The sequence below is a fragment of the Vigna unguiculata genome, chromosome 7 (assembly GCF_004118075.2).
Source record: "Vigna unguiculata cultivar IT97K-499-35 chromosome 7, ASM411807v1, whole genome shotgun sequence".
Taxonomy (NCBI): domain Eukaryota; kingdom Viridiplantae; phylum Streptophyta; class Magnoliopsida; order Fabales; family Fabaceae; genus Vigna; species Vigna unguiculata.
The window spans coordinates 35,573,054-35,585,750 of NC_040285.1; the positions used below are offsets into that span (position 1 = coordinate 35,573,054).

Genomic DNA, 12,697 nt, shown 5'->3' on the forward strand with positions numbered 1-12,697 from the left:
ATAAACAAAGAAAGAAACACCACTGCAACTTCAAATTCTCCTTCTTCTTCTTCTTCTTCGCTTCTATAATCCTCGCTTACTCTTATGGACCCCACCCCTCTACTTATATATATATATTTTTCTTTTTTATTCTTTTGTTTTACGTTTATCAATTCTTTTGTCATTTCTTTTATACAAATAAACTAAAAGTGCGTTTGGTTTTCAAGTGTAAAATATAAATTAATTTTTAGTTTGGTAAAAATGTGAAATTTTAAAATACAACTTACTTCAGATTTTATCACTTAAACAATATTTTTCAACTCGACTGATATAAAAATGTTACTTTTTTTTTTCTTAACTCGACCAACTTTAATAATTTTTAATAAAAATAATATTTAGTTATAATTCCTTTCAAATAAATTATACCAAATATTTATATTTACTAAGGATATATGTTTATATTTTTAACAAATAAAAAAAAAAACTTATTTTAGTTTCCAGTGAGCGTCGTTGAATATACAATCCAGTAAAAGTATTTTGTCGATCTTTTTATTTTTTAAATCATTCAAAATAGTATATTTTTTCTTTTTATAATAAAATGTCATTCTTTCCATAAAAATAACTTATCTTCTATATTTATAATATTTTTTTCTATTCAAATAAATATAATGACTAAAATATTTCTCTACAAAAATAACTTTGTCATATAAAGAGTATTTTATTATTTTTCTTTGATTTTTAAAGAATGAAGATATAATTACTCAATTTATATTTCTTTTTAAATTTTGTTATTGTTCTACTGTGTTCAAATTTTCAATATTTTAAAATATATTAAAAATATCATCCATATATCAGAGAAGTGGTATATCTTGAAGACACATAACAACGACATCAAATACATAAGTTGAAAATCTGAATTCATAGTTGGTAAAAAATAATAAATAAAATGAAAATTAAAATTTGAATTAAAAACCTATAATTAAGAAAAAACCTATGGAGTATTTATTAAGATAATGAATTATTTCAATAAAGTCATTTTAATAAATGACATATTTATTATTGTTATTAATATGTGAAAAATAAATAAATTTGAAACTGCAAAGACAACTCTTTCATAATTATGAATTTCAAAATTAATTAACAGACGTAATTAATTATTTATTGAAAAAATACTGATATGATAGAGTATGAGCATGGTGCCACCCGAGGCTGCGGAAACTGATAGGAGAGAGAGAATTAAAAGCAAAGAGGCAGGGAAAGCCTTTTACACGTGATAAAGAAAGAACAAAAAGCGCTTTGCATGCGTGTATAAGATCATCATAATCATCATCAACGCTACTTCTTACCCACCTTCCCTTTCCTTTTTCTTCTCTTTCAAAGTTCTGAATCTCCTGCTTCTTCTACCAACACACCCTTCTACTGTTTCTACCCTTCCTTCCTTCCCTTCACGCATACCTTACCACCCATGTTTCACAACCCCTTCTGCTGAACCAGGGTGAGTTCAAGTTTCGTCCTTTTATTCATTTTCATGCTCATTGTCACTTCTGCTTGGTGGGTTTCAGTTTTCTTTTGAGTTTGTTTAACTTCAAGCCTTTTAATGGAAAAACATTTTGCTCTAAAGCAAGCCCTACCAGCATTCTCTCTATCTATTTTCTTGGTGAAAATATTTGACAGTGATTTTGTTTTTGTGCCGGTGGTTTCTGTTCCTTTTTCTCAATTTCATGGTAGTCCTGTGTAGTGAAGGTTTCAGCTTTGTCTTCACAATCCATGCATTGTAATGTTGTCTTTTTTTAAGAAAGTATGGTTGCGTGTCTGCACATGTGCGTCGTCTTGGTAATTTTCAGTTTTCGGCAGGGGACAAGTCTGTAAGAACTGGTTTTGTCTTCTGGTTATTTCCATTTTCCGAGTTTCTCACATGTCTAATCACATTTTATTATTGACTCTTCTATTCCTTGCTCATAGATAGTTGTCATTGGCTCTACTTACTGAACGATCGTGCTTATTTTTCTTTTGTCTTTTGCTCTTTGTGATATTTCGTGTTCTATGCTACTAATTAGCACTGAGATTTCCTTGTCTTCTGGCCTTTTCAACTTTAAGCAAAGGCGAGAAGATGTTGCTGTCCAAATTTACTTTTCTTTGCCTTATTTTGCTATGTGGCCCTGTATAGTTGTATGTTTCTACTACCATGACCACTTTTGGATTTGCTTGGGAAGTAAGGGTGAAAAAATCAATTTTCAGTTTTGCAAAAGAATGGTAATGCTTGTATTGCTATACAATGACACAATACAATGCCAGTTTTCAGTTTCACCCTTACTAATTTTCTTCCTCTGATTATATACATCAAATCAAGCCATTCTCGGTAATGCACAGTAATTACTGCTGATTATACCAACGTAATAATTACATTTTCCATCTTTGTATATGCATTCTTATCTGAAGCAATTGGTACTGTTTGGCAGACATGACAAGCAAAAGCTAAAAGAGTGTGAAATTGGTTTACTGTGAAGCTTGTCACCTTCGACAAGTTTGTTGTACTATTGTTGTTTGTACATATTCTGGTGAGAGTAAGTACCCATCAACCAGGCCAACATGCCAGTGAGGCAGATGAAAGAAAGCTCGGAGCAACACCTTGTGATCAAACCCCATTTGCAGAATCCTATGAATCCAGCCAAGAAGACAACCAAAGCTGCTCAAAATGGCAAAGGTCCACCGCCACTTGAAATCGATGGCCAAGCTTTGCCTCATTCAAAGAACAAGGGAAGAAGAAGGGGGAGAGGTGGCAGAAAACCCGATCAAGGAGATGTTATGATGAGGCCTAGATGCAGACCATGCACTGCAACACTTACAAGTAGTGCAAATGGGAATGTTGAAAATGATTTCATCTCTGATATGGGTTTTCCCACTTCAAGCAAGTCTTTGAGCTTTGCTCGTAGGCCTGGATATGGACAAGTTGGGACAAAATGCATTGTGAAGGCTAACCACTTCTTTGCAGAGTTACCAGACAAGGACTTGAACCAATATGATGTAAGATCCTTTCCTTGGTATACATGTATCACTATACTGATATGGCAATTAAATTGGATGTTCTGAGTGCACAACTATTGGGCCCTCTATGGCAGCATGCATTTAAGTTCATCCTGTGATTTTCCTCTTATAGGGGTTCTGCTTTTGCAGTCCTTTTCTTGTAGTGTTATTAATGAGACTTTAAATTTTCCTTTGAGGCTTTTGTTCCCTATTATTATTATTATTATTATTATTATTATTATTATTATTATTATTATTATACTTTTTTGCTTTAATTTAATGTCATTATGTTTGCCTTTATTTTGAAGGTTGCTATTACCCCAGAAGTGTCTTCTAAAACAGTAAACAGGTCTATCATAGCAGAACTAGTGAGGCTCTATAAAGAGTCTGACTTGGGGATGAGACTTCCAGCATATGATGGCAGAAAAAGTCTGTACACTGCAGGGCAGCTTCCCTTTGCTTGGAGAGAGTTTAAGATTAAGCTTGTAGATGAAGAAGAAGGAGTCAATGGCCCCAAGTAAGGATTTATTGCTCATAATCACTTTCAATATTTTTCTTTTCTTCTCTCTCCCTTATCAACTCACACAAACAAACACAACCACCCCTTTTGTACTGTAACCAGAAAAAACCGAAAAGTGTTTGTGTTTGGGTAGGTTCAATTTCAACTGACACCTTGGCCATTTTTCAGAAGGGAAAGAGAGTACAGGGTGGTGATCAAATTTGTTGCTCGGGCAAACTTGCATCACTTGGGCCAGTTCCTAGCTGGTAAGCGTGCTGATGCACCCCAAGAGGCACTTCAAATCCTAGACATTGTACTAAGAGAGCTGGCAACTAAGAGGTACTATAATAAACTTTAAAAATTCAAGAAATTATATACTTAATGAGTAAGTGAAGCTTAAATCATGTTTATCTTACCATGACTGCATTTTCTGAAGGTATTGCCCAATTGGAAGGTCCTTCTTTTCACCTGATATTAGAACACCGCAACGGCTTGGAGAGGGATTAGAGTCATGGTGTGGATTTTACCAGAGCATAAGGCCTACTCAGATGGGACTCTCCCTCAATATTGGTACATTGCTTATATTGATTAAATATTAATTATACAAGTACTAATCACAGTAAAATTTAGGGCTTGTTTGCTTGAAAAATTGTTTTCTCTTTCGTACACGTCTTTGAAAACAGAAAATAAAATAAAAATAAAGTGTAATTTTTGTACTTTGAGGTACAAACTTAAAATGAAAATAAAAAACGTTTGCTCAAATAAAATAAGTTGATAAATTTAATTTTTCTCTTAATTGTGTTCCTGCATTTCGTAGATATGGCATCTGCTGCATTTATTGAGCCACTTCCAGTAGTGGAATTTGTTGGGCAGCTATTAGGGAAAGATGTGATGTCAAGGCCATTGTCAGATGCTGATCGCATTAAGGTAATTAATACTGTGACAGAGGATGCTAAGTTCATATGTTATTCAGTCATTATTGATCAATTTAAGGAGCTTCTTTTTAACGTCTAACAGATTAAGAAAGCCCTTAGAGGAGTAAAAGTTGAAGTAACACATAGAGGGAGTGTGAGAAGAAAATATCGTGTTTCAGGGTTGACTTCTCAACCAACAAGAGAACTTGTGTAAGTTTTTTTTCTTCCCGGTCTCTTTCTATTAGCATTCGTAGAAGTTGTAGTGATTTTCCGTTAGTTCACTAAATAATGATGTATTTTTTAGGTTTCCTGTTGATGAGAACTCAACTATGAAATCAGTAGTTGAATACTTCCAAGAGATGTATGGCTTCACTATTCAATATACTCACCTTCCATGCCTCCAAGTGGGAAACCAGAAGAAGGCCAACTATTTGCCTATGGAGGTAGGAAAAGTTCCTGGTAATTGAATTATTCACTCAACATGCTCACAATGTTTAATGTTATATGCTTCTGCTTCCCTAGGCTTGCAAAATTGTTGAGGGGCAACGCTATACAAAAAGATTGAACGAGAAGCAAATTACTGCTCTATTGAAAGTTACTTGCCAGAGGCCTCGTGATCGTGAAAATGACATTTTACGGGTATTTAATTTGGAAGCTTCACTACAACAATCCAACCTTTCATTTAATGTTAACTTTCACAAAAAAGCCACTTCCCACCCATGCCTATTTTTAAAAATTAGTCTATTTAATTGCAAAACAATCATTTAAACATGTCTTCATTATTAGTTCTAAAAGTACTCAGCAAATTTCTATTCTTCATGGTTTTTATGACAATTTTGTAATTTGTGTTTGTATGTGATGTGACGAATGAAACCTTAGATTATATGAAGGATAAATACATTTAACTAGTTTTTTACACACACACATGTATTTTTCTCTTAAGTACATGATAATGTTGGACCTTCATAAATAGTAACGATTTGTGTATTTTATTTTTATGTGGGGGGCATACAAGCAGACCATTCAACATAATGCTTATGATCAAGATCCGTATGCAAAAGAATTTGGAATTAAAATCAGTGAAAAGCTGGCTTCTGTTGAAGCAAGAATTCTTCCAGCCCCTTGGGTAATGTACTTTCCCTTCTATAGATCTGGTTTATCAGATTTTCTGAAAATTTAATTGACCTTTTCCCTACTATTCATTGATTTAAAGTACTTTTGATTTCAGCTTAAATATCACGAAAGTGGGAAAGAAAAGAACTGTTTACCCCAAGTTGGTCAATGGAATATGATGAACAAGGTAATGTATATTGGCATTACGTTCCTCTGTTCCTCAGCTGTTTTATAGCTGTTTTTGACCAATTCTCTGGTTTAATTTTATGTTGATATAGCTTTGGTTTATTTCATGTATTCCAACATATCTGGTATTCTTGTTTAGGCCAACAACTTGTGATAGCTCAGAGTATTGATATGTGTCTCTTAAATCTTGAATTGACAGAAAATGATTAATGGAATGACTGTTAGCCGGTGGGCATGCATAAATTTTTCACGGAGTGTGCAAGATAGTGTTGCTCGCACTTTTTGTAATGAGCTTGCTCAAATGTGTCAAGTATCTGGCATGGTAATCCTCAATCTATTTTATTATCATTTTGTCTATGTTTGATAGGAAGAAATATACTGATATTCTGTAACATATCTTTTTCTTTTAGGAATTTAATCCAGAGCCTGTTATCCCCATATACAATGCCAAGCCTGAACAGGTAGAGAAAGCTTTGAAACATGTCTACCATGTTTCTGCGAGCAAAACTAAAGGAAAGGAATTGGAGCTATTGTTAGCAATATTGCCAGACAATAATGGGTCGCTTTACGGTAAGCCATTCAAATTGATGATACCTCTATGATTGTTGTATGGTATCAATCACAGAGTGCTACTTGCTTGAGTTGGCATAATACACAAGATGTTCCAAGTGATAATGCAGAGTATTCATTCAAATGTTTTTTGTTTTCAGGTGATCTAAAGCGAATTTGTGAAACTGACCTTGGGCTAATTTCACAATGCTGTCTGACAAAGCATGTCTTCAAAATCACTAAACAGTACTTAGCTAATGTGTCTCTGAAGATCAATGTGAAGGTTTGTTTACTTCTTAATCACAAAACTACCTGTCCTGACTAAGCCATTGTTTCAACTTTAAAGTCTCCTTCAATTTTCTATTAATTATTAGGCAATTTCCCATCTGGTTTTTCCTTCAAAATTGCTTTGATAACCTCATGCTTTTTAATAAATAAAATAGACACTAGTTAGAAATTGTTAGCCAAATTCTAGGCTTGGTTATGTTGCAGAAATTATGATCCTTATTTTTTGGGTATTCATGTTAACGTTGCTGTTACTTCTCATCAATGCATTCAAAAAATAAATAGTGGCCACTTACCCTCCTCCCGGTGCAGATGGGCGGTAGAAATACTGTACTTCTTGATGCTGTGAGCTGCAGAATACCATTGGTCAGTGACATACCAACCATAATTTTCGGAGCAGATGTAACCCACCCTGAAAACGGCGAAGACTCAAGCCCCTCAATTGCAGCTGTACTAATCTTAATCTCTTTATCTTTATTTGTTTTATTGTAATGCAATAGTCACTGATAATGATTGCTCATGCTGTAGGTAGTAGCATCTCAGGACTGGCCTGAAGTAACAAAATACGCTGGTTTAGTGTGCGCTCAAGCTCATCGGCAGGAACTTATACAAGACTTGTACAAAACTTGGCACGACCCTGTTCGTGGCACAGTCAGTGGAGGCATGATCCGGTACTAATAATATTAATTTTATATTTTAATTCTGAACATCATTCTAGACTGTTGTGTGATGGGTTTTTGATTATGTTAAATCTTAGTTTATCACTTTTTTTTTATTGAAAGACTCTATGCACGAGTAATTTCTCATACTCATTCGCAATTACTAAGTTTATTATTTTAACGTGTCCTTTTTTTGTGCAGAGATTTACTGGTTTCCTTTAGAAAGGCAACAGGACAAAAGCCGCTACGAATTATATTTTACAGGTCATTATGTTTAATTTATGACGAAAGATCTATAATGCATGTTATAAACATTTAGTTGGTACTTGCCACTGATTTTATTAGAATTACATTGAACATTGAGTTTCTGTGAGATGGACATTTAGTTGGTACGTTGAACATTACAAACTTAGTTCCAATGAAATGTGTAGAATTTGTTAGTAAGTTTCCTATATTTTTAAGCTTCCACCCCCTGTTTTTTCCTTTATACATGTAATTTTCACTCTCCAGCTTCATTGTTTTCACTTTTACACTGATTTTATCTCAACGGACTTCAGATGTTTTCTGAACTCACGGCCAATTTTTCCTCACCTGTCCACATAAACTCTGGTATTTCCAAATCAAGTGCATAAAACATCCCAAATGGTCTACCTTTTATACAATATTTCAGGGGCACTCCAGTAAAATTTAGTTCTAATCTCGTAGAATAACATGTACAAGTAGACCCTCTGCTCACGACTTTCAATTTTTGAGCATGTCCAGATTTTAAAAGTCCATAAATTTTGTACCAGCATTAAAGTTTGATGGAAGTGTTACCAGGATATTAACATTGACATTTGAACAGGGACGGTGTCAGTGAAGGGCAATTTTACCAAGTCTTGCTTTATGAGTTGGATGCGATTCGGAAGGTCAGTATCACATGCTTTCTATCATCAAGCACTTATGCTCTTTTTATAACAAAAAAAAATGAGTTCTGAGAAGCGATTCTGTGTAGGCATGTGCTTCCTTAGAACCAAATTATCAGCCTCCAGTAACTTTCATAGTCGTGCAAAAAAGACATCATACTCGGCTATTCGCAAACAACCACAGGGACAGAAGCAGCACTGACAGGAGTGGGAATATATTGCCTGGTATATTGCACATTCCTTAAACTCTTCTGCACAGAGATGCCATTTCTGAATCATTCCTCTCATTTTCTTGTTTTAAATTGCCTTTCAGGGACTGTTGTTGATTCCAAAATCTGCCATCCAACAGAATTTGATTTTTATCTCTGTAGTCATGCTGGCATCCAGGTAGAAGATGGTTTTTACCTTCTTTTCCAGTGTTTATGATTACAAATGTCAAAATTAGAGGGAGAATAAAGTTCAATAACAAGTTTTAACATTCAGAATTTAACCAACTTAAGATTAACAAGTTTTAACACAGGAGGACAACAGATTAACCCAGAATGAATCTCATGACATTCTTTGCTAAATCTTGGAAAAATCTAAGCTTGTGTTTGTGCTATAACACATTCAGGGTACTAGTCGGCCAGCTCATTATCATGTTCTGTGGGATGAAAACAACTTCACAGCAGATGGAATTCAGTCTTTGACAAACAATCTTTGTTATACATATGCAAGGTGTACACGCTCAGTATCTGTTGGTAAGTCCATATTTCAATTACTATGAAATTTTTCACTTTTTTTTTGTCCAGTTACTAGCCTTAAGACATGAATAGATTAGAACTGAATTGGGTGGAATCGTCGTTGTGCAGTTCCCCCAGCATATTATGCGCATTTAGCAGCCTTTCGAGCCCGTTTCTACATGGAACCAGATATGCAAGAGAATGGTTCTACAGGTGAGGGTAATGGTCATGCTTCCAAAGGAACACGAGCTGCTGGAGATTATAGTGTGAAGCCATTGCCAGATCTGAAAGAAAATGTGAAGAGAGTGATGTTTTACTGTTAGAGTGTTTAGTGGCTTGGCCTTGGTAGAAGGGTATAGGGAGGCATCAACATGGTAGGTGACTGAAAAAAATTCATGGAAAGAAATTACTACTTTGTACATTAGTCGTGTAGGTTTCCATCGATAGATCCATGATTACAGTTCTTGAGGATTAGTTTAGAATGAATTCCTACAAGTATTTTTAGGTTTTATAGGTGTCAAATTTGCCATTGTAAAAAAATTCTGTCAATCTTTGAAGAAAATTTTGCCATAAGGCCTTTTACATAGATCTTCAAGAGCAGGAATTTCCTACTTTATCTCTGCGTGCACATTGGGCTATTACTGTTACCTTTCATTTTAGAAAAGTCACTTAAGAACATCAACAAAAAAAATCACTTTTAAAATAATAATGATGTAAACCTAACAAACAATTTTAGAGATTAAAACCAAATTTGAAAGTATTTACAGAAGAGTTATTTAAGCATATATTTTGTTGATGACATTGCAGAACCACTCTATAAACACAATCTCTAATTTACAATAATATGCAAAGAGTAAAAATAGCGGAATATATTGTACAAATACAAAGTACAAAATCAATGAGAGAAATTTAATACGGAAAAATTACTGAATGTGAGATAGAACCATGACCAATAACTCTTTTATGATCATAAAAAGGGTATAAATTACTTCCAAATAAGTACACAAAATTGAGCTAATTAACAAGTAATATCTGGGAAAAATTTTGAAAAATAAAATTAAACTTTAGTTTCTGATCTATTTTCATTTCGAACTGGTATATGAAATTTTAAAAGAGGTATTGTGGTTATCAGGATAAAATATGTTATTGGATCTTTAACACAAATTTTCCTATCAAAAGCGATGTTGGTTAGATATATAACTAATATTATGCTATTTATGTAAGTTTTTTCTTTTTTTTAGTTCTTACTAACAAAGATTTTAAAATATGTTCAAATTTTATAGAAATTTAAAAAAAAATTGACATTTTAGATCGACAAAAATAATTTAGTTTAAAATATATTTAATATTTTGTAAATATTGCGAAGAAAACAAAACGCATTTTATCCAATAAATATTTACTAACTAAATTGATTTTTTTTCATGGACATTTGATGTAAATAGTGTCAATTTTATCTGACGTGATCATTTGTTACTTATCAATAACATTACAAAATGAATTAGATAAATTAGTGAAAAATGAATAGAATAACTGACATTGCAAACTACGAATTACCAATTTGAAGTTTGTGGATTTGGTGCTCAAATTTGAAGTTGTTCCTGTGATGATGAAAAAACTCCTTATTGCAACTCTTACAGTAATTATAGTAATGATGCTAACTTTCTTTCTTCTCTTCTATTATTGAAAAATGAACTTTATTTGAACTAAAAGAATATTCTCTACTTGAACAAGGGAGACATGAACAAACGTATATATTTAGTCTTTTCTTATACAAGAAAGGATTTCAATACCTTAAAAGAAAATTTGCTAAATTCAATTCAGTATTAAACTTGTGGAGACAAGGTTATGGTCAAAATCTCATTAGTACACATCATTATGGCAAAATTTCAATGTTATACAACTACAAATTTTAATCATTAATTACTGTCACCATAAAGTTCAGGAAGTTAATGTGTGTGCCCTCACACATTTTTATGTAAATACTTCACTGATGATTTTTTACTTCTAGGAAATTTTTCCAAATTTATTTAACTAAACATTTTTTTTTTCACGTTTTTTATATGTTGTAGAAATCAATGTTTTTATTATAATAATAACTTGTATAAAAATACAAAGAAATACAAAGAGACGCATGTAAAATAAAATAAATAAATAAAATTTCAAATCTTTATGTTTATTGCTTCTATTAAAGAAATTACCATAAGAGGCCTTAGTAAGAAGAAAAAAATTTACTTTTACAGAAATCTAGAATTATGACGTGTCTCGTGTTTGACTTATATCTTGAAAACTAATATTTCTAAAACTAATGTTTTGCAAAAATTATTTCTGATCTACATTCTCTTTGTCACATTCTTCCGAAGAAAAAGGAAAGAATCTAACTCCAATAATTTTTTTATTAAATAATTTAATATAATAATAAATTAATGATTTTAATAAAAATAAACGCTACCATTCTATTTTAAAATTTAATATAAATATTTTTATTAATCAAACAAAATTTAGTTATTTATAACTTTTGGTTATTATTTTCAATAATCATGATTTTTGGATTAGCACCTGCAAAACGTCTTGTCAGGGAGACAAGACAAGTACATACTCGTCAAAGTTAGAGTGCATTTTGTTAAGTTTTTTCTTTTCTAGAATATCTTTAAATTTTAAAATTCATACAAAATGGCATGTTAAAGTTTAGAAACTAACTTAAATTAGATTTAGTTAAAAATAACAATTACCGTTGATCGACAGTGAAAAATCCTCTATATACATAATATATCAAAATTTTAAATTTAAATTCAATCAAAATTGTGATTAAATCTAAGTTATGGTATATTTAAAAGGAAAAGAAAAATTGAAAAGAAAATGAGAACAATTGTATTATTTTCACTATTTATCATAATTACTTCAAAAAGACACATTTTATAATCACAATTCGTTGACCAAATAAACTGTTTCATACGATAAAAACATATAAATCATACTAAAAAGTCATGTGACAAGGACTTATCAAACAAAATTTTGAATTAATTTATTTAATGACACCGTGAAAATAAATAAAAGATATTGGGACCATAAAAAATGCTTTATTTCAATTTTTGACTTCTCAAGTTGGTTCCTTCTTGACTTTACATATCATCTCTAACATAAGTGGTCTGGATCCTGTTATCTGCAAAAAGGGCTTCGACAATCAAGTCAACAAAAAGGCTATCAAAAGTCAAATATCATATTAGGAAATTAATGAAAGTGTACCTTTAATTGTTGGGGTCCACTCATATTTATAGAATCATTAAATGTGTATGTCCCTTCTTGTGGGCTGGGCCTTCTTCGAGTCATTTTGGACTAGTACCTAAATTTCATATGGGCCTAAGCTAAGCCCAAGTTATAAGTGTCTGTGGCAGGTTTAAATCCAGAGTTAACGACCCTATATTCAATATGACAATCTATAGTAGGCGGCCCAGACCGTTATGTGATCTTGTTTAACCCATTACCCATATACTATTTCTATTTGTGGGACTATATCTAGGCAGTTTTAGCCTTATAGTTATCCAATTATGCCTAGGTATACTTCAGATACACATTCTAACTTAAACTAAACACACTCCAAATTTACATCTAACATAAAATAAAAGTTTTATATGAGTAGGTAAATTGGTTTATGCTTCATCCACCCATGTGGTTATTTATCACATGTTCACATGAATGAACATGATAGTTATAATCAAAGTATAAAAAAGGTGTAGCTATATATATAGTGGATGCTTTATTTTAGGTACGGATGATATTATATATATAAGGATAATGCTTAGGAGTTCTTTTTTTTTTTTCTAAACCACATAGTGCAAACACATTATTCTCAATATTTCTCATT

At 32.3% G+C, this 12,697-nt stretch overlaps 1 protein-coding gene across 1 annotated transcript; it reads left to right on the top strand.

Annotated features, from left to right (window-relative positions):
* The first annotated feature begins 1,279 nt into the window (after positions 1 to 1,279).
* LOC114192083 (protein argonaute 10-like) lies at positions 1,280 to 9,430 on the top strand. Its single transcript, XM_028081662.1, has 22 exons — positions 1,280 to 1,474; positions 2,439 to 3,003; positions 3,312 to 3,520; positions 3,692 to 3,841; positions 3,939 to 4,072; positions 4,320 to 4,429; positions 4,520 to 4,626; positions 4,721 to 4,859; positions 4,939 to 5,055; positions 5,435 to 5,542; positions 5,645 to 5,716; positions 5,915 to 6,037; positions 6,126 to 6,285; positions 6,426 to 6,547; positions 6,862 to 6,999; positions 7,078 to 7,220; positions 7,410 to 7,472; positions 8,053 to 8,116; positions 8,203 to 8,338; positions 8,427 to 8,500; positions 8,727 to 8,853; positions 8,965 to 9,430. The coding sequence occupies exons 2-22, from the start codon at positions 2,569 to 2,571 to the stop codon at positions 9,156 to 9,158; spliced, it is 2,925 nt and encodes a 974-aa protein (XP_027937463.1). The 5' UTR covers positions 1,280 to 1,474; positions 2,439 to 2,568; the 3' UTR covers positions 9,159 to 9,430.
* Positions 9,431 to 12,697: the final 3,267 nt, after the last annotated feature.